Below are 26,256 nucleotides of genomic sequence, written 5' to 3'. Positions count from 1 at the left end.
TTGCAGACGTGAGAGGAAGTTTAGAACCTTGGTCTAGGACAGGGGTGGGGGCCCTTGGCTCTTTTATGACTTGCACACTTCAACTCCCAGAATTCCTGAGCCAGCTCTCCTGGTCCCTCTCCTGGTCCAGGACAGTGTTTCTCAACCTTAGCAACTTTAAGATGTATGGACTTCAACTCTTGGCTGGGGAATTCGGGGAATTGGAAGTCCACACATCCTAAAAGTTGCTAAGGTTGAGAAACACTGGTCTAGGATGTTAGGTTGACTTTCCTTCCCATAATTCCCCCAGAAGTCATCCCAGTGCAGCACCTTTCAGGGGCAGGATTATGGGAATGTCAGAATTATAACTGGCTGGTCTTCTTTCCATCTGATTTCATCTTCTGTTCCATTTCCTAAAATACCTTGCAGCTTTGCTACCACTAAATGGAAGTGACAAAAAAAGTGCTAGTCGCAACTCAGCCTGTAGAGCAAAAGCTTAACCATGAGAGAGACCCCCCCGTCTAAATTCAGGTCTTGCACAGCAGTTCAGACACTGGATGCAATTAAAATCCCATTTAGCTATGCAGATTTGCTGCTGCTTCCTTTGAAATGCTGAAAGCAAGAATATTTGAAAAGAATGCTAATAAAACAGAGCTAACTTCTTCTGCTGTATATTTTAACACTTGATGAGCTCTCTCCAAAATCCCTGTAAGTAACACAAATAAAAGCTCATTTTATATGTTTTCCCTCCCCTGTACTGTATATAATACAATATAAAGCTGTCTGTGGCTTATTCATTCATTTCCAGGGAATTCCATGTTTTACAACTATGGCCTTATATACCTGATCAGCTTGAACACATTTGGAATTACAGTTGATGTGCCAATATCTGCCTTTTGCATTTTGCTATGTTGGAGACAGAGGCCAAATGCTTTGTTACACACACGCGTATATAAATATATTAAACAAGTTCATGTACACACCTTGAGCATTTCCTCCACTCAGAATTATTTGGGAATGTATATGTTCTGTGCACAACTGGTTTAATAAACATACTTTGCTCACCGATCAAATATCTTCAGTTGCAATTGCTTTCTAGTTTGCAGAGTTTGTACAGTTTGGTTTCAACATTTCACCACGCTTCTGTGCCTTTTTGATCTGCTAGTTATCTGATTTTATTTGAAAGCAGATAAGGAAGTGAAGTTCTTGTTCCTAAAGTATCTGAACACAAAAATGGTAGTAAATAGACAAATATACAAAGATTTCGGGATTTAGTTCCTAAAATGATAGCTGGAAAGCCTCAAATCTGCCATTCTCAAAATGCATTAAAGAAAGTTTTTGGGGAAACGGTGTGTTCAACAGCTTGTAGGCAAGGTTTAAGTGAAATCCTGAAGCCAAAGGGTGTGGGAGGGGGGAGGATTTGATTCCTGTGTAGGTCTATGAATAGCAGAGACAGGGAAATATATGTGAAGTCCATATGTGAACATTTCTATAATTATCTTTGGTTGGCGTGCCTAGAGAAGAGAACTGAACAGGGACCAAAGCAAGTTAGGCATTGTCTGGGCCATGGATTTTGTTGGGAACCTTACTCTTGGCCTAAACAAGGGCTTCTCAAAAGTTGGAGCTTTTCCTGAAGTGTGCCTCTGATTTCCAAGAGAGGTTCAGGGGCCTCTCTTGCTGACAAGATTAAAAGGCCCATTTTAGCAGTCCTTGGCTTAACCAAGAAGTTCTCAAACTTGTGTGAGACAGTGAGCCCCTAAAATAATATTTTAACATCTTCCCCTCACTAAACATCACTCTTAACAGAGCTCCTTGCTGAAAGCACGCTTTGGCAGCAAGCCACATGAAAGCCAGATTTGTAAACCTAACACCAAAAGTTCTCTGCTAGCCAGTTTTGTGCTTACCACACTGTGTTTTGCAATTGTCCCAGCTCTGTTGGAGCACCTATCAAGTGGCCCAGCCAGAATCTAAGTGTTCTTGGTTCATTTTTTTTCCTCTGCCACCCACCAAATCACTTACTGTTTGACCAGGACAAGGGGGAGTTATACTACAGTCCTAGCACTGAGTCTGCACCCTTATTCCATACATTCCTGGCCCTGAATCTCTTCTTCTAGCACTTTGAGAACCACTAATATAACTTAACTTGCAGAGATTGAGTCTAACATGGCAGGCGAGTCCTTTTCAGAGATGCTGAATCTTCTGGGGAAAGAGCAGTCTATTGGTGAGAAGTAAAGTTCTGGTAAGAAAGACATGTCATCATTTTGGTCACCATGATGTAAAAAAGATGTTGAGACTAGAAAGAGTACAGAGAAGAGCAACAAGGATGATCAGGGGACTGGAGGCTAAAACTTAACAAAGAACGGTTGCTGGAATTGGGTGTGTCTAGTTTAATGAAGAGAAGGGTGAGGGTGACATGATAGCAGTGCTCCAATATCTCAGGGGCTGCCACAAAGGAGGGAGTCAAGCTATTCTCCAAAGCACCTGAAGGCAGGACAAGAAGCAACAGATAGAAACTAACCAAAGAGAGAAGAAACCTAGAACTAAGGAGAAACTTCCTGACAGTTAGAACAATTAACCAGTGGAACAACCGGCCTCCAGAAGCTGTGAATGTTCCAACACTGGAAGTTTTTAAGAAGAGACTGGACTGTCATTTGTCTGAAATGGTATACGGTTTCTGGCCTGAGCAGGGGGTTGGGCTAGATGACCTCCAAGGTCCCTTTCAATCATTATTATTGTTGTTGTTGACATTTTTAACCCTGTCTAAGGAACAGAGAGTGGTACCTGGGTCCTTCCCCCATTTAGTTTCCAAAACAACCTAAAGTGGTGTTTTTTCAGACTTGGGCAACTTGAAGATGTGTGGACTTCAATTCCCAGAATTCCCACACCAGCATGTAAGAGGACCTTCTTACTCCTTTTGTGAGAATTCACTAAGGTAACTTTGAAATGATTTCAATTGTTCCTTCCCAGTTTTCTTGCTACTTGGGCTGAGCTCCATTAATTCCTTCATTAATTCTGTCATCTCTTGACTGTAAACTACTCTCCTTTCTTTACCCAAGAGGGAATTACTCCCTTGCTTGGCAAGAAGCCTCACTGAGTATCTTTGCTCTCCTCTCCACTCACTGAGGAGTCCTTACATCATCTGACAGCTATTTGATGGTGCCTAGATCTAGGTCAGGGTTAGGCAACCTTGGCTCTTTTATGACTCGTGGACTTCAACTCCCAGAATTCCTGAGCCAGCATGGCTCAGCATGGAAACCTCTCCCTTTCCCCTCAGCATGGCTGGTTCAGGAATTCTGGGAATTGAAGTCCACGAATCATAAAAGAGCCAAGGTTGCCTACCCCTGATATAGATGCTTCCTGGCTTGAGGTGTCCTGAAGCTGACATATCACAGGTTCAGCTGGAGCAGCTTTTTCCAAAGTCTGAGTTGAGTCCTGAGACACGACAGTCGGGTCTGCCAACTGCTGAGAAAAATCAGCTGTGTCTGTAGGAAGTTGATCCCACACGTCCTGGCCTGCACCATCTGTTACCTTAAATGTCAGCTACAAATCTATGGCTGTTGTATGCAAAAGCAATCTGCGTGTAACTCAGTTACTAGGCCTTTTAGAACAAAATTGAATAACTTTATTGTCACTGTGTAACTCACAAACGAAATTAAGTGCTGTCCACAGTGCACACACTACACACAAGTAAAAACCACAAATAAGAAGATACATTATATATCCATATCCTTCACATTCTATTTACCATTGCGCTGCCTCTAATATTGCACTTCAGTGTTGCACTATACCAGGGATCTTCAAGCTTGGCAATTTTAAAACTTGTGGACTTCAACTCCCAGAATTCCTCAGCCAGCCCTCGCTGGCTGAGGAATTCTGAGAGTTGAAATCCACAAGTCTTAAAAGTTGCCAAGTTTGAACACCCCTGCACTATACAGTAGTATTTAATATGGTTACCCAAGCAAAAGAGGCAGGCTGCCTCCCTCCCATTAGGAAGATTATAGTAGTAACCATGGCACATTTGGAGAGTGAAAAGGATTCTAGAGCCAGATGCGTCAGAAGCTAAAGTGATAGTGTTGGAACATGCCCTTGGAAATTCCTCATGCCCTTGGACATTGGACAGGCCAACAACCTTGCATGGAGGAATTCTTGTTGCCCTGGAGAAACCTCCCTTGACCTGTTCACCTCCAGAAGCATTGGACTGCAACCATCATCCCCTCTACTCTGAGCCTTGAAGAAGTTAGGGTTGCATTTTCTATGAGACCCTAATGACTCTCCCTTAGCTTTTGTTTAAAGTCTAAAGAGCAACTGAGTTGGCTGACTGGATTTTCAGGTTACAAGGACTGCTCGGCTTTTGCGTGGGAGAGAAATGACAGCAGAAAAGAGGAGAAATTGCTTTCTCGCTACAGGGAATACATGGATAAACATTGAAAGATGCTGCTGCTGTCTTAGACTTTGGATATAGCTGCAAGAGAGTTTTGGCAGACTTTGAAGCTGGTTCGCACAAGCTGAAATGCAATTTGTAGTTCTTCCTGCCCAACTGCACCTTCCCCTAGCGTAGGTGGTTAGTTTACCATTCAATGTGTCATGCAAAATCCCAGATTCAGTGCAAGGAAGATCTAGGAAGGACAGGAAAGTTCCTGTTGGAGATATTGGAGAATTCAGTTTGTGGTGGGCTCAAACAATGTGCAAAAGCTAGCAGGTGGGGCCCAAACCTAGCTTAAGTAACATTTAACTCATGCGTCATGCTTTAAAATAGTGCCTGCACTTCTTTCCAAAGCAAAAAAAAAGCATGATTTTGAGTTAAAATTTAAAAAGAAAATTTGTCCAAAGACCAGCTGATGAAAAAAGTAGGAAAGTTGCAGAGGCAAAAACCACAACCAGATTCACTATCTAAGATTTATGGGTCTATTTCACTGTGGACACCTAGACAGTGTTTTCTTACCTTAGCTTTTTAACCAGGATGCACCATATGGCAAACCTACATGTGTGCTGCTCCTCCTTGTGGCAGCATATAAAATACATCTAGCCTGTTATTGCTCTTGAGTGTTGCAAAATCAACTACAAAGAACTTTTAAAAGTCATGGAAATTGGGGGTCATTAATCCAGAAATTGCTGATACAGCTTTTAATGTTTGATAAAGCAAAGGTTGTTTGGTTAGCAACCGACTTTAACAAACTCAGAGAGAACCTAGGAAAGATCTCATGGATGAAAATCCTAAAGGGGAAAACAACCCAAGAAGCGTGGGAAACCCTGAAAAACGCGATCACAAAAGCCCATATCAGCACAATACCAATGAGAAAGAAACAAGAAATCCAGGAAGAAACCAGCATGGCTGCACAAAGATCTCACCAACAAACTAAAAGACAAAAAAGGACAAATACAAAAAATGGAAAGAGGGGCACATAACTAAGGCCGATTATCAGCAGACAGCCAGAACGTGCAAAGTTGAAGACAGGAAAGCAAAGGCTCAGAACCAACAAAGACTTGCAACAGAAATCAAGGATAATAATAAAAAAAAGTTTCTTCCAACATACTAACAACAAGAAAAAAGTCAAGGAAACTGTAGGTCCACTAAAGAGTGAAGATGGCAAGGAACTAACAGACAACAGGGAGAAAGCAGAGCTGCTTAACTCATACTTTGCATCAGTCTTCACACAAAAAGAAACCATAGCCCAACACACCCAAAAAAAAAACCAACTGCAAAAGACATACTAGAATCAAAATAAGCCAGAAAATGGTAAGAGAACACCTATTCAGTCTAGATAAATACAAATCACCAGCTCCCGACAGATTACATCCCAGAGTTCTGAAAGAGCTGGCAGATGTTATCTCAGAACCATTGTACCACATCTTTCACAAATCCTGGAGCACCGGGGAAGTACCCGAGGATTGGAAAAGGGCTGATGTGGTCCCCATCTTCAAGAAAGGGAAACTACATACCAATCAGTTTTAACATCAAATACCTGGGAAGATCCTAGAAAAGATAATCAAAAAACAGATCTGCGAACAACTAGAAACAAACAAAGTCATAACTAGCAGCCAGCACGGGTTTGTTAAAAACAGATCATGCCAGACCAATCTGATCTCATTCTTCGATAAAGTAACTAAACTAGTAGACCAACAAAATGCAGTGGATGTAGTATACCTAGATTTCAGTAAGGCATTTGACAAAGTAGACCACAACCTACTCCTTGGTAAGCTAGAAAAAGGTGGAGTAGTCAACATCACCACCAACGGATCTTTAGCTGGCTGACAAACTGTACTCAATGAGTAGTCCTCAATGGCACTACATCCACATGGAGAGAAGTAAGCAGTGGGGTACCACAAGGTTCCGTCTTAGGCCCAGTACGCTTCAGTATCTTCATAAATGATTTAGACAAGGGATTGAAGGGGAACTCATCAAATTTGCAGATGATACCAAACTGTCACGAGTAGCCAACACCCCAGAAGACAAACTCAGGATCCAAAAAGATCTTGACAAACTCAAACAATGAGCCCTATCCAACAAAATGAGTTTTCAATGTGGAGAAAAGCCAAGTCTTACACTTAGGCAGGAAAAACCAAAGGAACAAATACAGATTGGGTGAGACCTGGTTTGGAGGCAGTAACTGTGAGAGGGACCTTGGAGTCCTGGTGGACGATCACTTAACTATGAGCCAGCAGTGTGCAGGAGCAACCAAAAAAGCTAATACAATCCTGGGTTGCATAAAAGGAGGCATAGAATCAAGATCACATGAAGTATTAGTACCACTTTATAAAACCCTAGTAAGACCACACCTCAAATACTGCAGCCAATTTTGGTCACCATATCACAAAAAAGATGTTGAGAGTCTGGAAAAAATTCAGAGAAGAGCAACTAAGATGATCAAAGGCCTGGAGACCAAAACGTACGAAGAACAGCTGTGGGACTTGGGTTTGGCCAGCCTAAAGAAAAGAAGAAATAGGGGAGACATGATAGCAGTGTTCCAGTATCTGAAGGGCTGTCAGAAAGAAGAGGGGGTCAGGTTGTTCACCAGAGAACCAGAGGGAAGGATGAGAAACAATGGATGGAAGCTGATCAAAGAGACAAGCAACTTGGAATTAAGGAGAAACTTCCTGACAGTGAAGACAATCAACCAGTGGAACAGCTTATCCCCAGAAATCGTGGGTGCCCCATCATTGGAAGATTTAAAAAGAGACTGGACAATCACCTATCTGAGATGGTATAGACCTCCAAGGTCCCTTCCATAATAATAATGATGATGATAATAATAATAATAATAATAATAATAATAATAATAATAATAATAATAATAATAATAAGAAGAAGAAGAAGAAGAAGAAGAAGAAGAAGAAGAAGAAGAAGAAGAAGAAGAAGAAGAAGAAGAAGAAGAAGAAGAAGTTGGAAACCCTATACCAGGGGTCGGCAACCTAAAAAAGGAAAAGAGCCACTGGGAACCGGTTCCATCACAAATTTAAAAAAGTGGGAGCCGCGTGCGTGTGTCCATGCATGCGCATGCATGTGTTCATGCACGCGCATGCGCAAAAACGTTTTGCGCATGCGCAAAACGTTTTTGCGCATGCATGGACGCACGCGGTTGCCATTTTTTTAAAAATGTGAGATGGAACCGGTTCCTGGTTGCCCGACGGCGACGGCCCGTCTGCAAAGCTGCCGCTTTCAGCAGCTTTGCAGACGGGCCACGGCAGCTTCCTCAAAGAGCAGTGCCCCTGCCCATTCTGAGAGGTGCGCGCGCACCTCTCCGAACGACCGGAGGTGCGCGCGCACCTCCCCAAACCTTTGGAGAGGTGCGCGCATACCTCCGCGCGAACGGGCAGAGGTGCCGCTCTTTGAGGAAGCTGTAGCGGCCCGTCTCCGAAGCTGCCGCTTTCGGCAGCTTTGCAGAGGGGCCGCTACAGCTTCCTGAAAGAGCAGCGCCCCTGCCCGTTCACGCGGAGGTATGCGCGCACCTCTCCAAAGGTTTGGGGAGGTGCGCGCGCACCTCCGGTCGTTCGGAGAGGTGCGCGCGCACCTCTCAGAATGGGCAGGGGCGCTGCTCTTTGAGGAAGCTGTAGCGGCCCTTCTGCAAAGCTGCCAAAAGCGGCAGCTTCGGAGACGGGCCGCTACAGCTTCCTCAAAGAGCAGCGCCCCTGCCCGTTCGCGCGGAGGTACGCGCGCACCTCTCCAAAAAGTGCAATATTGCAATATTTCTTAAACAGATAAAAAATAATCGAGAATATATCAGTTACAGTACATTACTCTTGCTTCGGCAAACTTTGGTGGAGAATGGCACTGGCAAGTACTTCTTGTCAAGAAAACGTCAGGGACTAATTTAGGCAGTTGCCCAAAGTAAAAAACTGACACACTGTAGGAGAAGTACAGGCAGAGCTGGGGGTTCGGAATTAAACGTGACATCAGCTTAGAATCCCTATGTTGCCACAAACAATCCAAATCCATCTGCCCTTGAATTCCATTGAACCTTATCTGGTGCCAGTTTAATATAGAATTTTAGTTGACTAGATTCTTGTGTATAGGCTGCAATAAATCTTTGGTGCTGCAACTTAATGTATGCTCCTGATCCTTTGTGCCCGACACAGACAGACATACACACACAGAATCACACAAAATAAGGGGAAGAGAGAAATACTTTTACGTACTTGCAAGATTCTGTTAATGTGGCCTTACACTAAAGATCGAGCTAGCACTCAATATTGCACTTTTTGTGTAAACAACCTGGCACTGTTAACCCTAGCTTTATCAAATCCATTTCTTCCTCCCTCCTCTCTCCCTTCCCCCTCATTTTTAACTAATGAATTGACAGTTCCTGGAAGTTGTCATGTTGCATATCTGTTTCATGCATATTTCAAAAGATCCACAGGTAAATTTGTGCCATTCAAAGAAAAGAGTTCACTTGATGCGCCATCATCCATCGAAGACTTCTGCAAGCAAATGAAGTCATTAACCACAACCACAATTGGCTGTGTTGAAATTAATGGCTATGCCTTTGAGGCTTCTTTCCCAGAATTAATGCTTTTTCACACAAAATGGAGGAAAAATAGTAAATTGAAGGACAACATTTTTTTAAAAAAATGCTTATTTTTACACTTATAAAACTGATGCCCAGCCAGAGATTCTTCAGTGACCGTCCTTGTTTATATTCTTTATTTAAAATTAATGTTCTTTATTTAAAATATAATATAATATTTGTCCATAAGATGGCAATATTTGCCTGTCTTATAACCGACTTTTCTAGCAGCTGTGATGGCTTGAGCAGCAAGGAAAATCTAGCAGATTCCACATATTGTGGTGTAGCAAAATGCATCACAACTCACAGCTGCTTTGGATGAGATAAAGTAAAACCAAACCTCAACTCTAACCTCCCCCCACAGTAATTTCCAGGTAAGGTCAAAAAAGTAAAGATGATGGCTTCAAGCTTGGATATAATAGTCATCTTTATCACTACTCCTTGCTTTCCTCTTTGATATCTATATAGATTGTAGATCAGAAGTCTACCAGCTTATTGTAGACTTGTTCAGTCCTCAGGCTAAGCTAAACAGTTCATCTGTAGTTCATCGTGCTGTGGGAACCAATGCCTTGTTTTAATGTGTCGTGTGAAGTAGGACACTACACTGAAACGTAATTCATTTGGGCGTGGCAGACTGTGAAAACATAGTTGTATTTTCCTAACCCAGGTTCATCTTTCAATATATTTTGGGAACCCCGTTGATCTGTGTCACACGGCGCACAAGACATGATGATATTGGATACGTGTCTCTTCTGCAATTGTCCAAACATGATTGAAGACACATAGAGAGCATCTCTCTTTGGTAAGACACAAAAGTGAACTGTAAGGCAAAATCATAGGAGGAAAGATCATACACACACATCATCGTGCATGCACACACACACACCCCACACACAAAGCAATGTTACAACAGGTAGGAGAGGTTAGGATCAGACAAGGCCATGTTTTTCAGAACTTTGGACAGCGCACTGTGGGAAAGACTAGAAGAATTCTGAACGCAACACCAAAACAAGGACACTAATGTATCAAAAAGGGGGCAAAATCATTTCCTCCCTTAACCACCAGTTTTCCACAGGGTTTAGTAATCAAATGAACCAAACACATCCATTTGGATTTCATTGGAAATCCTGACCAAAAAAAAATGTCACTGGTAATGTTAGCCTTTTGAAATAGTCCAGACAAGAAGCAAGAGAATGAATGCTATAATCTGTGAACTGCTAGGGAAGGTCTGTCTTGCAATCTTCCTGCCTACCAGACTATCCAGGTTCTACCGCCTCTTTGTCCTCTGAGACTACATTCCACTGCCTTCTATCTTTATTGGAAAGTTACATTAACAGAATGGCTGTGAAAGTTGGACCATAAGAAAGGCTGAGCACCAAAAAATTGAGGCCTTTGAACTATAGTGCTGGAGAAGACTCCTGTGGGTCCCTTGGACTGCAAGGCGATCAAACCGGTCAGTCCTAGAGGAGATCAACCCTGACTGCTCTTTAGAAGGCCAGATCCTGAAGCTAAAACTCAAATACTTTGGCCACCTAATGAGAAGGAAGGACTCACTGGAGAAGAGCCTAATGCTGGGAAAGGTTGAGGGCAAGAGAAGAAGGGGACGACAGAGAATGAGGTGGCTGGATGGAGTCACTGAAGCAGTAGGTGTGAGTTTAAATGGACTCCAGAAGATGGTAGAGGACAGGAAGGCCTGGGGGAATGTTGTCCATAGGGTCGCGATGGGTCGGACACAACTTTGCAACTAACAACAACAACAACACATTAACATAAATTTGCAATTCTGCTTTTACTCTCCCGAAAACTGTGTGCATGTTTGGGTGTGGGTGTGTGTCCCTTCTGAGATGCTTTGTTCACTCCTTCTCCTTCAGACTCAAGTTTTCCTTTATCAGACTGTTGGTTTAGGCTGCAGCTCTTCCTTCCGTCTCCCAAGGTCATTCTTACATCCCATTACACCTGCTGATACAGGAAGCAGAGGAGAAGTCACAGCCAGCACAATCTCTGCATTCAGCATGGGGCGCTAGAGGTGACACCGAGAGGCAGGTCTTGATTGTTGGGTGAAACCAGCTCCCCAGAATGAGTCTGTTGCTGGAGGCATATGTTCTGCTTATTTCCTAGGAATTACCGTGCCTCATTTTTCCATGTCCAGAAATGAATTACCATGCTGACACTGCTTGGAGCAAATCGCCGGATATCTGAGAGTACCTGAGCAAAAATGCAGAATGTTTGCTTTGTTCCTTTGAGGCCTAGATGGGCGATCAGGCAGAAATGTGGTTGTGCTTTTCTTCTGCTTCCTCGAGTACAGCAAAAGTGGAAGGAAGGTTGCGACTACAGCATCCAGAGTGGCTTTTTAATTCTGGAAAATTCTCTTCCCAATGGTGCAATAGCTGATCCTACAAAACAAAAGATTTCTTTGATTGGGCTCCAATCTTCAGCCAGGAGCATCCTTGGAAAGAATCCAGGTTTCCTTTTAATCCTCTTTATGGAGATCCATGGGGTACAGGGAGAGGAGGGAAAAAGATGGGGTGTGCAGATAACATCACACAAATGACACAGTTTGCAGAAAATCAGGATGTGACTGTCACAAACTGCCTATGGGCTTCTTTGCTGGGCCCCTTTTTTGGGTATGCTAATTGCAGAGAAGGTGGTAAGACAGTACTTCCTGGTCCCATCACAGACTGATTACAAGAAGGAAATGTCTGCAAAAGGAAACCCTGTCTGTTTGACAAATGGGCATCTGGTCATACAGGCAGGGTCCCAGTTTCTTCTTTTGTGCAATGAATTCATGGCTGAAAGGCACAAAGTGCCATTGTCTGAATTCACACGTCACATTTGCATTGTTCCCTTTAATTTATGTTGGTAGATGAGGCAGAGAGGGAGAGAGAATGAACGTGAGATTGGCGTAGAGGTTAAGGCATCAGGCTAGGAATTGGGGAACCGAGTTCTGCTCCTGCCTTAAGCACAAAGCCAGCAGGGTGACGTGGGCCAGTCACTCCCTGTGAACCCTAGCATGAAGGTAATGGCAAACCATTTCCAAAAATGTTGCCAAGAAAACTGCAAGAACTAATCCAAGCCGTCACTAGGATCAAGACTGATATCTGAAGATGAAGGGAGTGGAGAGGAAAAGAGAGGAGAGGAGAGGAGAATTGAGGAGAGAGGAGAGGAGAGGATTCTTAAGGCAAAATTTCCCAACCAGGTATCCTTCCTGTTATCTATATTTAGGATGACTATGTATCCTTATTTGATAGAAGAAGGTTCTCTATTTAAAGGTATACTAAAGAACAAATCTCTGTTTGTGGGCAACCCACATCTGCACTGCTACCCGGGTGATTTCCCAATATTATACCAAGGTTGGTTTGTCCTGGCGTTACGGGTTGTGAAAAATTCTAACAATACTTGATGCCCAATGCACAAGTCTACACTTCCCTGTTACTACTTTGTTTGCAGGGGATTAAAATGTCTTCAAGTCAAGTCAATTTTGGATTGTGACACTGCACAGTCCAAAACTGACAAGGTTACCTTACCAGTTCCCGAAACCTGCTTCCAGTTTTCATTTAATTACATTTTGGAATGCTGATACTAAGTTTACACTTCAAAAAAGTATGCCTCTGCCACAGGCACTGAGGACACACTAGGAAGTCAGAGATTTCTTCAGACTTTCAAGAAGTCCTTTTTGCCTGCAGTTTTTCCCTTCAACCTTGATGTGTCTTTTCCAAAAAGAAAAATAGAATACAATGTCAATAATATTCTTGAGGATCAAGACCCTATCAATGATCTTTTATGACTATTGTAAAAAGGGCACACATACATTTATAGATCAGGTCAAATCAGATCAGATCAAACCTAAGAGCAAGCATTAAATATTATAAAAGTGCAGGTAGTCCTCAACTTACGACCACAACTGAGCCCAAAATTTCTGTTGCTAAGTAAGACACTTTGCCCCATTTTATGACCTTTCTTGCCACAGTTGTTAAGTGAATCACTGCTCAGTTGAAACACTGCAGTTGTTAAGTTAGTAACATGGTTGTTAAATGAATCTGGCTTCCCCATTGACTTTGCTGATCAGAAGGTGCCAAAAGGTGATCACATGACCCCGGGACATTGCAACTGTCATAAATGTGAGTCAGTTGCCAAGCGTGTCTGAATTTTGATCACGTGACCAGGGGGGATGCTGCAGCTGTCATAATGCATGTAAAAGCACAGAATTAGGCAACCCAAAATAAAAGTAATTGGAAATTCCTGTTTTGGCTCAAAACAGTATCTAACACAAGGGTTAAGAAGTTAAGATATCTTTGGGCAGGTTTGTGTGGGAGTTTCTTTAGAAACAGGATATCCTAAAGAACCCTGTTGCAACCTTTTCAACTCTTCTGTGTGATTCAAGGTGCTGTTTCGATGAAACAGGAACATTGTCAAACGCTTTATACATGGACATCAATCCTGAGTTCCTGTAGCAATAGAGGTTGGGTTAAATCCGACTCTTCTTTAATCTGTTGAAAGTCAAACTAAGAGTTTGCTTGATAGTGAGATGGGTGGCATATAAAGTTAATAAATAAAATTTAAAAATAGGCCAATAAATTAATATCCTTCTTTTGCATCACCTGCTCCCACAATCAGGGGATACCTTTCACATCTGATGCAGCCCCTCAAATTGGTATTTCTAAGAACTCTGACTATACAATTAACCAGAGTTTTTTTTTTTATTCACCAATCTTTATAAACTAAAGCAATTTTACTCTTCCAATGCAGGCTGTCCTTGACTTACACAGTTAGGACCAGAATTTCTGTTGCTTGGTTGTAAAATGAATCGCGTACAGTTTTACAACCTTTTTTTTGCCACAGTTGTTAAACAAACCACTGCAATTGTCAAAGTGAATCATGCAGCTGTTAAGCACATCTGGCTTTCCCTACTGACTTTGTTAGTGGGAAGCCGGCTGGGAAGGTCACAAATGACAATCCTGGGGACTCCAGGATAGTGCAACCACTGTAAATACACGGCAGTTGCCAAGCACCCAAATTTTGGTTCCATGACTGTGGGGATGTTGCAACAGTCATAAATGTGAGGACTGGTCATAAGTCAGTGCTGTAAATTGAGGACTACTTGTACATTGGGACTTCAGTTATTACCCTCCCAATCAGTTCATGAAGGCTGACCTCAAGGAACAGGTTCAAAAATGATATGGTGTTGTTTTTCCCCCCAGCAAAAACAACTAACAGGTTTTTGGCACCTGAAGGACTAGCAGATTTATGGCCACTTAATAGAGCATCCCAAAGTGACGCTGACTAGTTGGTCCTAATAGCTACCCTCTTTATTGCTTTAATATGCAGCTGTGCACACCTTCTCTGATTCACTCCCCTCCAAGCAAATGCCTTTGGGAGTAGTTCACACAAACACACAATTTAAAATTGCCTCTTTTTGCCCATAATGGATGTTGCAAGCCCAGCATATTCACACTAGACCAAACAACACATGACAGTTTCCTCTAGGGTACTGTCTTTGCAGGAAAAATATTCAAGTTTAGTCTGTCATGCAGTATAAAAGTGAGGTCAAGAAAAAGGAAAGCCTGTCTGGGGAACATCTTTGAATTGGGGCTGAAGGCTAGTGCAGGGGTCCTCAAACAAAAGACGACCCCTGGCTGGGGAATTCTGGGAGTTGAAGTCCACAAGTCTTAAAGTGGACAAGTTTGAGGACTCCTGGGCTAGTGAATCCAGAGAAAACCACATATGTATATGTACATAATGTGCTAATTTGTATGCATATATATTAATATTTACACATATAATTCCTACTACAGTATCCAATCCTAAGCAGACATTGGGTGTAGGTATGTGTTTTAAGTTTTTATTTCCTCCTTTCCTGCAATACTTTTATAGATGCTATATCTGCCCATCGCTGATACTCTTCCCTTTGTGATGTTATTTGTCTACCCATAGTCAGTAGTTCAAATTAGCAGGATGTTAGAAGAAACCAAGCAGTCTCCAAAGCAGGAAAAAAAGAAAATCAGGGAAAGTCTGGTAATACTTTTTCTACCTAAAAAATTGGCATCCAGTAGATTTAAACTATTTTTTTATTTAGAAAAAGGAAAGGGAATGGAAAGAACAAAATGTGCGAAAAGAAAGGAGGGAAAAATGGAAAAGTAGGAATATAATAGAGAAAAGAAATATATAAAATGTGATTTCGAAGCTTCATTATAAATGTAAACAAATTAGTGACTCTTCACTCCCTCTAGGATTTACAAACATTTATCTCTCTTCATCCCATATCCTACTTCTTATTTGCAGATAAAATCTATGAAACCTCATCTTTTCAGCCTTGCTATCAGCAGACAGTCCATAAAGGGTTGCCAGAAGTAACAACATTTTAACTTTGATCAAATAAACCAATTTTATATTACTTCCTTCTCCTTCTAACAACCTTAATCTTTAGTTCACTCAAATAATGTCATAGATTCTATTTTATTTCTTCTTTGTTCCATCACACAGAGTTATTCAAGGCTTTAATAAACCTCTTTTGTAAATACACTAGGAAAAATTATCCAGGTCACTTTTTTGCTTTGTCATTCACCTTTTTTTTAAAATCTCAGCCAATTTCTTTCATAGATCTAGTGTAACATCCTTTTTCTAAGTCATTCTCTTTGTCAGTTGCAAATCCACTTTCAATACTACTTATGTTGTCAGATAATTTTTTTGTCTACATCTTCCATTTTGTCAATAACATCTTTTGTAAATAGTTTAGTTTAGTTTAGTTTAGTTTAGTTTTATTATATTTATATACCGTTTGCTTCCAGAGAAGCAAACATCTTTACTGACATTGTTGATATATAGTGGGTACTAATTACTGACTCCATTCGTAAAAATTCTTCTTCAGAATTTTATTGTTATAATTCTTTGCATCATTTTGAAGGCTTGCATTTATTTTTCCTCTGTTTAAAATCTTTAGTACTTCTAGTGTCCAGTGTCAGCGCTGCTAACATCAGATGTTTTTGCTTTGACAACATATGGAGATGCATTGGCTTAATTTCATGGTTCCGACAGATGGAACCCTTCAAAGAACTTTGAGGCATTGTTTACCTTAAAGAATCTTTATTCAAAAAGCATAGCATCGGCACTTACATAGTCAAAGCCAAAATCTGAATTCCCCTCCTCTGAGCACATAGTATCAAAGCACAATTTCCTCCTTTAATTAACAGTCATAAATCACATTCTCCAATTAGTTTGAAATGCAGGCTTTATCTCCAGTTCTCCAACCCACCAATTCTTATCATCTCTTATTTCAATAACCTCGGTTCACACACTAGTTACAGTATTGTTATGTCTAATTAAACTCCCATTCCTCCCCACCCAGTATAATTTAATTCTAACTCTAATTCTAAGAGTAAAACATAAGAAGGAAAATGGTTGCACCTCCATATGTTGTCAAAGCAAGAACATCTGATGTTAGCAGCGTTGACATCCAGTTTTTAATTTCATTGTGCATGGAAGGTGCTCGTAGTACTTTCTTGTGGTTATTCTTAATTGCACTTTAGTAATATTTAATCTAACTCTCTGATTGCTAACACATTTTAGCATTGCTTTAAAGTTACTCTGGTTTCTCTTTTGAAGGTATAAAACTTTCATCTTTTGCTAAGATTAAGTTTGTGTTTGCCATTTTTGTTGCGATTGATTTCTATAGGGACAGACAAATTTCCCAAATGCAATTTTATGGTTTCTTTCTTCAATCCCTTTAACAGAAAATTAACAGAATAACAGAGTTGGAAGGGAGTTTGGAGGTCTTCTAGTCCAACCCAACCCCCTCCTCAAGCAGGAAACTCTATACCATTTCAGATAAATGGTTCTCCAATTTCTTCTTAAAACCTTCAGTGTTGGAGCACCCACAACTTCTGGAGGCAAGTCGTTCCACTGATTAATTGTTCTAGCTGTCAGGAAATTTCTCCTTAGTTCTAGGTTGCTTTTCTCTTTGATTAGTTTCCATCCATTGCTTCCTGTCCTGCCTTCAGATGCTTTGGTTAATAGGTTGACCCTGTCTTCTTTTATGCATAAAATTATCCATACATGTTTATGCTGGATTCTTTTAATTTGGAGATCTTTGTGTTTTCATTTATTTATTTATCAAATTTATATAGTTGTCCATCTCACAGAACAAATGACTTGTATGAATGGGACATTTTATTATGTACATTTTGGAAGTATGCCAATGCAAGCATTTTCATTTGCTAATCACCAACATGTGTGCTTTTGGGTGTTTCTTCCATCTAGTATTCATATTTTGCAACATTTAAAGAAAGATATAGATGTTTTTTTCAATGTGCGTGTTGTTTCAGGAAATGAGACATAAATTAAGTTAAGATTCAAATGCGAACTGAATGAACTTCTGTCCCCTTCTCATCTTTATTTATGGGTCATAATTAAGTATCACTAGAGGTGCCAATTTGGGCAGAGACAGTAGTTAATAAATGCCAGAGGTAATTGAGTAAAGGGATGAATGCAGCCATAAAAAATGGTACCTGTAATATGCTGCCAGAGGCAACCAATTCACCTTAGCTCATAAAAAAGGCCAGCTGCATTTCCAAACCCCATTGGAACGATTTGCCGCAAAGTTAGCCTGTCACTGGAGCAGATGATTCAGACAGCTTGTGCAAGGGAGAACAAGTATCCATAATAAATGGGGAGATTTGCGTGATTTGACTTTCAATATGGTAAATTTTGAGGGGCCTCTTCCTCCTTCTTTCACAGTCACCTCTTATATCATCAGATAGTTATTCAATCTGAAAAGTGGATTTGGACCTAGTCACTTGCTAAGAGAGATAAAGGCGGGGTGTTAAGAAGCACTTCCTGATTAGCCCAAGATTGGCCAATCTGAGGCAGGACTTCAGATAAAAGCTAGAAGGGAACTCGAAGCCAAATCATTGAATTCCCACATCTTGGGGGTAAGAACTGCCTATACTTCCTTGCTGTCTCTCTAATTGATTTCAAGGTCTATACAAATGTATGTGTTTTCCAGGAGCATCACGGAGAAGATCCCTGCTGGGGCCAGAGGATATTGGTTGACAGGAGATTTCAGCATTGACAGCTGCTAACTCGATCATTTTATTCCAGTAAACGAACAGGGATATTTGCAACCTTGATTTATGGCACTTGACAGATGTGGGATATAGTAGATGTAAATTGCCATCTCTAGCCAAGGAGTTGGTCTCTGGAGCATAAGAGTTGAGCAGTCTTCTGGGATTAATGGCTGCCAATCACTTTGGGCAGGGGTAGGCAACCTTGGCTCTTTTATGACTTGTGGACTTCAACTCCCAGAATTCCCGAGCCAGCCATGCTGAGGGGAAAGGGAGAGGTTTCCAAGCTGAGCCATGCTGGCTCAGGAATTCTGGGAGTTGAAGTCCACAAGTCATAAAAGAGCCAAGGTTGCCTACCCCTGACTTTGGGGTAGGAACAGGTGAATATGGGGGACTATACAGCACAGCTTGGATTTTCTCTTTCTATCCTAGATTTGGGGAATCTTTGTTTTAGCTAACCAAGGCTAGGTAGGTTTGGTTAGAGATTTGGATTTATTTTTTTTATACAAAACCCTGGAATGAAATGCAACCATACTTAGGCCTTCTCCATCTACTTGGGAGATTACTCCTCTTCTATGTAGTTTTTGTCACTTTGGTAGTTCTCATATTCCTGTACTGCATCGCAGCCTTAATACTGTACCTCAGTTGTATGCACTTGTATTATGGTGCTGGAAAAGTCCCTGTGATTGTAAGTCAGCATGATCTGGCTTTTAAACTTGCTTTTCTGTAATTTGTAGCATTGGGTGAAGGTATGCATGATCTGTAAAGTTAATTCATTGAGCCTACAATTTTTTTTAATTTATATCCCATTTCTTTATAAGCAATTCAAGGCGGTGAACATACATAATACACCTTCCGCTTCCTATTTTCCCCAGAACAACAACAACCCTGTGAGGTGAGTTGGGCTGAGAGAGAAGGACTGGCCCTAAGTCACCCAGCCAACTTTCACGCCTAAAGTGGAACTAGAACTCACAGTCTCCTGATTTCTAGCTGGGTGCCTTCACCACTAGAGTCTATTTGTTTGCCACCTCAAAATGGCTAGAACTCCACATTGCTGCTTTGGACAATAATGGGTGAGGGGGCTCTGAGGATTGCAGCACAAAGGAGCTGTAGGGGCCAACTTCAGCCTTGCAACCTCTATGATTCTTTACATTTCCTGTAAAATCAAAGCTTCCATGTGTTTGTTTTCTGTGAGATTCATGCTGACCATTATGCTGAATGGTTTGGTAAACCAAGATGGCGGAATGTTAGCCTTTTAGATTTCTCAATATTCTTGTTTTTGACAGATCTTATTCTTGGGAATCATTATTGTGGTTAACAACCATGTTACATCTTTTCTTCAAGTTACTGTCTGCCGTTTTGTACATGGCATCTTCAGGTAAGAACTTGAAAATGTACCTGCTTTTTTTTAAAAAAAAAATACAGTGGATATAGTTGAATGTGAGTTGAGGATGACATGGGTGGGGTGAATCCGGGGTCAATCCAAGGATACACAAACACACACAAATATAAATGTCTTGCACTGCACCATATGCAGGGTTAGGCAAGTTGTTATAGCCTCCTGCAAATGCCTTTCTCCCTTATTTCATAAATGGAAACATAATAAAAACAAATATAATTGTCGTGACTCACTGTGACTCTGGGCAGCTTACAGAAATAAAACTCTAATACAAAAGCCAATAACAACAACAAGGCAACAACAATCAAGCCAACCACTTGGGCTCCATATAACCCTGAGCTCCTTTGGCCCATATCTTCAGGGCCTTTTGAAAGAGTGTCAAAGTGGGGGGCAATCTTATTTACACAGGGATGATGTTCCATAGTGAGGGAACCAGATGGATCTCCTTCAGAGCGGGGACCCGTCAGATCAAAAGAGAACCTCATCCTTTCCTAGAACCAGGGTCCATGATTTCTGACTTTAATGCACCTTTCAGTTCTTCTGGGATCCTTTCTTCCTTTCTTTGTGGTTTATTCATTTTTATTCTCTCTCTCTCTCTTTTTTTTTTAGCCACTGCAGCAGAAGGAGAAAGAGTCCTGGGAGGCAAACCGTGTCGGCCCAATTCCCAGCCATGGCAGGCTGCCCTATTCTCAGGATGCAGGCTCATCTGTGGAGGGACTCTCATTCACCCATCCTGGGTGCTGAGTGCGGCCCACTGCAGAAAGTCATCGTAAGTGCAAACAGGGTAAAAGGACATTGGGTGCGCTGTTCATTTTAACGAACAGATCATAAAGGCAAGAAAAGTGGAAGGGATGGAATGTGTTTAGCCCTGGGGATAGAAGAGGAACGACATGCTAGCACTTTTGACATGGCCACACGGAAGGACGCAAATATTTATTTTGTCTTGTCTAAGAGGGAGGGACTTGGATTTAATAAGCATACATGACAAGGACAGATTATGGGTTAAATTTGTTGAAGAACTCTCTAGTGCCAATAAGAGAGTTTCATCAATGAAATTCATTATATAGGAGGACAGAGTAGGCAACTCTCTGTCACTAAAGGTCTTCAACTAGAAACTAGCAACTAGCTATCTGTTGTGGATCTGTTCATGGTGGATTTTTTGAAAAGCAAATCTGCCTTCCTCCATTGACCTTGCTTGTGTGAAGCCAGCTGGGAAGATTGCAAATGGTGATCACATGATTCTGGGGCACTGCAACGGCCATAAGCATATGCCAAGTGCCTAAATTGTGATCATATGACTATGGAGATGCTGCAATGGTCATAAGTGTCAGGACATGACAATCACTTTTTCCCAGTGCTGTCATAACTTTGAACTGCGGCTAAATGAATATACCTACCTATATTTTGCATCACATATGCTGTATAAGAGAAAGCTGAAAAGAATTTAGTAATGTGTTTAGTATTTAGTAATGAAGCGTAACTTCTATCTGATTCAACTAATGCGCATGTACAATAAGATATGGTATTACCACTTGGTTTTAGTTGTATTACTCAGTGATAAGATCAGCACAATTCCTCCCTCTACTTACATAAGAAGGTTTTTTCCCCCTTCCATAAGAAGTTCAAGGTGAGGACAAATGAGCTGCATTGGTTTTCATGCATGAACAGAGTGGTTAGGAGGCCTTTTCCCTTTACTTTTAATTTTAAAAAATCCAAAAGTTTTACAACAGCATCAAATTCTCTGCAGGCAAGAGCAGTCTTTCCCCAGGAAGGACTGAGTGATCTCATATTATACAGTCAGTCTTGGAAGTGCTGGAGATCAAAATAGGTGTAGCCTATAAAAATTGCAATAAGGAGATCAGTCTTGAAAGAAAGAAATGAAGTTGGAGGACTTCTCCGAGTTAATTTGAACATTTTTAAAAAAGTAGGCATCATCTATGAACACTTCACCTGGGGTGGCATTTTTTTTAAAGCTAACCTCCTTAAAACACAGAGATCTAGAAATCTACTTTATTTTGGTCAACTCAACAATCAAGGTGCCTAGTCTTAGAGGCTGATGCAATGATGGGAGTTGGTGTTGTTTTCCATTATCTTTAGAGACACTTTATCTGGAATTTGTTTAAAGGCAATAGGATTTTGTTTCACCTACCTTGATGTAGTCAGATTAAAAATACAACAAATGAGAGCTGGCATATAATTATTCTTGCCAAGATTTAGAGTCACCAACCGATTTTGTGGCTCCTTCATTTTCGCAACAATCCAATGTGAACAAATGAAAGCTTCAATTTATTTATTTATTTTAAGAAATCAGTAAGCAAAATAAATAAAAGTTCTTGTCAGAAAAACCTCTGGTTTCTCAGGGTCTACCTGCTGAGAGATGCCTTTAAAGACACAAGGGCAGATTCATCAAGAGAGGGGGAAAATGATGGTTTTGCCGCAGGGCAATTTTCCAGCAACAGAAGCTAATCTTGTTTCGTTCTTTCAGCATTTTCCCGGTGCGTCTTGGAGAACACCATCTGAGGCGCATAGACTGGTCAGAACAGCTCAAGTTATCATCAAAAGCCATTGTGCATCCTGAATACAACCGACAAACCTTGAACAATGATATTATGCTGGTTAAGCTGCTGATCCCGGCTACCTTAAATGATAAAGTCAAAGTCCTGAATTTGAGTACCAGCTGCCCGGAGCCTGGAACCAAATGCCTCATTTCAGGATGGGGTACAACAAGCAGCCCACAACGTATGTTGACAGATAAACTGAGTTCTCATATCATACTACATGTTGGTTGGCCTAGAGAGAGTTTATGGAATAAATCTAAGAAATTAAATCGGTGCAACGTGCTGAACCAAAATAGAAATACTGTGGTTTAATGGTGGAGTGTGTATGAATTCCCTTGTAAGCTTAGGGCTACAATGTGTTTCATAGAGCAAGTTGAATGAAACAGTGGAGGAATATTGTCTGTTCTGGGAGGCAGTCCTAAATATTATAGGATGCTCAGATGTTGATAAAGACACTTGAGGCATTTGCAATGCTTAAGACACCCACCCTGCGGGGCTTGTAGCACTGAAGGTCAGAAAAGAGACAATGATTAGGTGCAGGTTTTGCCACTTTGGGTTAGTTTAATGGGAGGGTCTAGTTACAAAAAGATATATTTTAAAGCTGAACCAGAACCCAACTTCACATTTTTTGTCTACTCTTTTTTTTAAACCATCAAAATTAATGGCTATTATATGCCAATGAATTCTACAAGTTAAACACCCCCAGGTAAAATGCTTCCCTTTTGTCTGGTCTTAAATCTCTGGTCCATTCCAAAGACAACCTTAGACCTAGTCATAAGGGGAAGGAGAAGAATGCCATCTACCTTCTCCTTTATTGAATGCCATCTTCCTTTACAGCCAAATATCCGGATGTTCTACACTGTGCCAACATCACCATCATCAGTCACAATGTTTGCCGATTGATTTATCCCAATTATATCAATGAAAACATGGTCTGTGCTGGCAAGATGGAGGGAGGAACAGATACGTGCCAGGTAAAAGGAGTTGGGGTCTATTTAGGCAGCCACTTTAATGGGATTTACTCTAATCCATGAGGAGGACACTAAAGTACGACTTCAATATCCATAGCTTGTCTCTACTCTACCTTGATGAAGAGGCCAGTGACTGGTACAGGTCTAACAATTTGCTGCAAGGCAGGTTAAAGTCCAGAGAATGACTGATTTCCCAGGGGCAGGACAAAGGCTTCCCCCCCTAAAATGAGCTGGCTTTGGAAAGGAGGTAAATGTTGACAGATGATTGGAGCAGCAAGTTTAGCCATCTATCAAAAACCTTACAGTAGAACATGTGCTGTAACCATCTTCACGTGATCGGCTTGTCAGGCTTGTTCAGAAACCCATGCCTGACTTCTAGATTCTACAGGTGCTGCAGGATTCACCACTTTTATCAAGTGATGAAAGTATAATTGCGCCTTTGCAATTCATGCTCTGGCTTTGCAACATCATGATGCGTGCGCAGAAGAGGAGGGGCTTGCGCTGCAACAAGTGTTGCTTTCATAGTTTACCCTCCCCACTTTGCTTTCTCAAGGGCACTATTGCTGCAGAGTAACCTGCCTATCTACACAGGCAGGTTACTCTGCAGCGTAAGGTTGTCTACGTAAGGTTGACAAGCAAGTCACCGTACCAACATCCTCATCTATAGCTTGCTCTTAAGGATGCTTCTCCTTTTTCTTCCTTTTGGCAACCCACTTGGCAAGGTGGGCAAGTGAAGATGAGACGGCATATCAGTCTTCTTGTTCCCTCATGTTCCTAACGATAAACACCAGGAAATAGGTAGTCATAGCTTAAGGAGAGATATCATGGTTCTATACTGGGGATGGACAGAGGACCAAGGGTGGAAAGACATTGGTTAAGTTCTTCATTCAGCCATGAAGCTTACTGGATACATCTGACTTTCTTTTAGTCTCACAGACCTTAAGAGTTGCTGTGAAAACATAAAGGAGAAGCAAACGTCATCCATGCTGCCTTGTGCTCTTGGGGTGGGAGAAGGAAGGACTCATGTTGTATTTTGTTTTGCTTTCTGGACAGGGTGATTCGGGTGGACCCTTGGTCTGCAATGGGAAGCTGCAAGGCATTGTATCCTGGGGCCCCTACATATGTGCACAGCCAAATAAGCCAGGAGTTTATGTTAATGTCTGCAGATATATTGACTGGATCCAGGAGACTATCCAAAATAACTGAGGATCACAGGACAATTCTGAACAAACTCCAAAGGGAGAGGAAACTTTGCTTCTCTTTTTGGTCAAATTGGCATTGTGTTATATTGATGGTGCTTTTGACACGGCTCTGGAGCTATTAACATGTGAATTAATAAAAGCCTCGTTTGTGGCCAAGTTTTCTTGGGTGCACAACTTTATTTGACTCCCCCCCTCCACCCCAGTACCAATACTCTTAGCAACGTGAATCTTCCTTTATATATTTTAAAATATACCCTTTGGTTCATCAAGTCCAGGGGGAGGCAACCTTGGCTCTTTTATGACTCGTGGACTTCAACTCCCAGAATTCCTGAGCCAGCATGGCTCAGCATGGAAACCTCTCCCTTTCCCCTCAGCATGGCTGGCTCAGGAATTCTGGGAGTTGAAGTCCACGAGTCAAAGTAGCCTAGGCCTAGGCCAGAGGTAGGCAACCTTGGCTCTTTTATGACTCGTGGACTTCAACTACCAGAATTCCTGAGCCAGCATGGCTCAGCATGGAAACCTCTCCTTTTCCCCTCAGCATGGCTGGCTCAGGAATTCTGGGAGTTGAAGTCCACCAGTCATAAAAGAGCCAAGGTTGCCTACCCCTGATCAAGTTCATTCCCCTGGCAGGAACCCTAATAAAATTATCCTTCTCAGGTACCCATCCAGCCTCTCTTTGAACATGCTCAATAAAAGTATCTCTCATCTCTTTCCTTAACTGGCTCCATTATTAACTGCTTATATTATTAGGTTTTTTAAAAAACCAAAAACCAAAAACATTCAACTGGAATTTGCCTTCTTGTATTAATGTACTCATCCTAGGGCAGGGGTAGGCAACCTTGGCTCTTTTATGACTCGTGGACTTCAACTCCCAGAATTCTGGGAGTTGAAGTCCATGAGTCATAAAAGAGCCATGGTTGCCTACCCTTGTCCTAGTGGGGAAAATAACAAGTTGTGACTTTCATCTATGTAATTCTTCAGATACTAAATAGAACAATGTGCTTCTCTATACCTTTCTCTTCTCAGGGTTAAATCAAGTCAATTTTCTCAGTAAATCCACATAGGACCTAATCTTTAGTCTCCAGATCCATCCTAGCTGTTTGTTTGTTTGTTTTTTTACTTCTTCCATTGTATATGATTCCTTCTAAAAAGGAGGGATTTGGCAGTACTCTTCAGATATCTGAAAGGATGTTGCATAGAAGATGTGGATCTGTTTGTCATTGTTCCAGAATATAGAACATGAAATAATGGGATTTAAGTTATAGATTATAGAATGACAGCTACTGATGGATAGTAGAAGAAACTTCCTAACAGTGAGAGGCATTCTCAATGAGACAGGTGACCAGGAAAAGCGGTAGACTTCCATTCCAATCAGATGGCCATTGATCAAGGATGATTTAATTAAGTTTCCTCCAATGTGCAGCAGGTAGAATTAAGTAACCCCTGTGCCCCTTTCCATCTTGATAATTATATAATTCAGTCATGTCAAAAATGAAGCAGACTTCTTTGGTTGCCATGGTGTGTTCCTATAGGTAGTTATATAAGTAGCTAGCACACAACTTTCATCATCTTTTGCCATTGTAACCATAATGGTTACATTCATGCTATGATTTAACCTAGAGGGATGCAACTCACATCAGTTGGAGAACAAGAACAGGCTATGCTTTGGATTAGGAGCTAGGAATGCTAAGGGATGAAGAGTTGCTCTCCTAATAACATAAGCTAAACTATTCTGTAAGAATCCCAGCCTCAAAGTTCATTGTCCACAGTCCACATTTGATTAGGCAAAGATCCACTTGAAGCAATGTCCCTTTAAAAAGCCAAATGGGAAACGCTAGTCTTTCAAGCACCTTCTCTAAGGCTTTAAAGGAAATCTTTTTGGTATAAGTCTCTCCTTTGCCATCTCTCAGTTCTTGTGGGAGCAAAAAGTCCTTCTCAGAATACTTTTGACTTAGTCTTGGGGAATCTCATGCAACTGAGTTCTTTGTCTAGAGTATTAAATCATTAAACATAAGCAATAATAACCTCCTGCCACACTGTTAAGTGTCAACACTCCAAATTATAGCTTCTGTGGACAAGATACTCTATT

General features: G+C 41.3%; 1 protein-coding gene across 5 annotated transcripts; it reads left to right on the top strand.

Moving 5' to 3' along the window:
- Positions 1-2,840: 2,840 nt before the first annotated feature.
- LOC310644390 (trypsin-like) lies at positions 2,841-24,453 on the top strand. 5 transcript variants are annotated; one of them, XM_083369309.1, is made up of 8 exons: positions 2,841-2,870; positions 17,102-17,164; positions 17,983-18,073; positions 19,324-19,415; positions 20,046-20,205; positions 21,922-22,175; positions 22,832-22,968; positions 24,019-24,453. In XM_083369309.1, the coding sequence occupies exons 4-8, from the start codon at positions 19,361-19,363 to the stop codon at positions 24,169-24,171; spliced, it is 759 nt and encodes a 252-aa protein (XP_083225435.1). In that variant the 5' UTR covers positions 2,841-2,870; positions 17,102-17,164; positions 17,983-18,073; positions 19,324-19,360; the 3' UTR covers positions 24,172-24,453. The 5 variants fall into 5 exon arrangements, with proteins under 5 accessions (XP_083225435.1, XP_083225438.1, XP_083225436.1 ...); XM_083369310.1 differs by lacking the exons at positions 2,841-2,870; positions 17,102-17,164 and adding an exon at positions 14,973-14,993 and having other exon boundaries at positions 17,980-18,073; XM_083369312.1 differs by lacking the exons at positions 2,841-2,870; positions 17,102-17,164; positions 17,983-18,073 and adding an exon at positions 9,751-9,783.
- The last annotated feature ends 1,803 nt before the right edge of the window (positions 24,454-26,256 follow it).

This window comes from Vipera ursinii (genome assembly GCF_947247035.1).
Source record: "Vipera ursinii genome assembly, chromosome: 9".
NCBI lineage: Eukaryota > Metazoa > Chordata > Lepidosauria > Squamata > Viperidae > Vipera > Vipera ursinii.
This window is presented reverse-complemented; position numbering and strand designations above follow the sequence as displayed.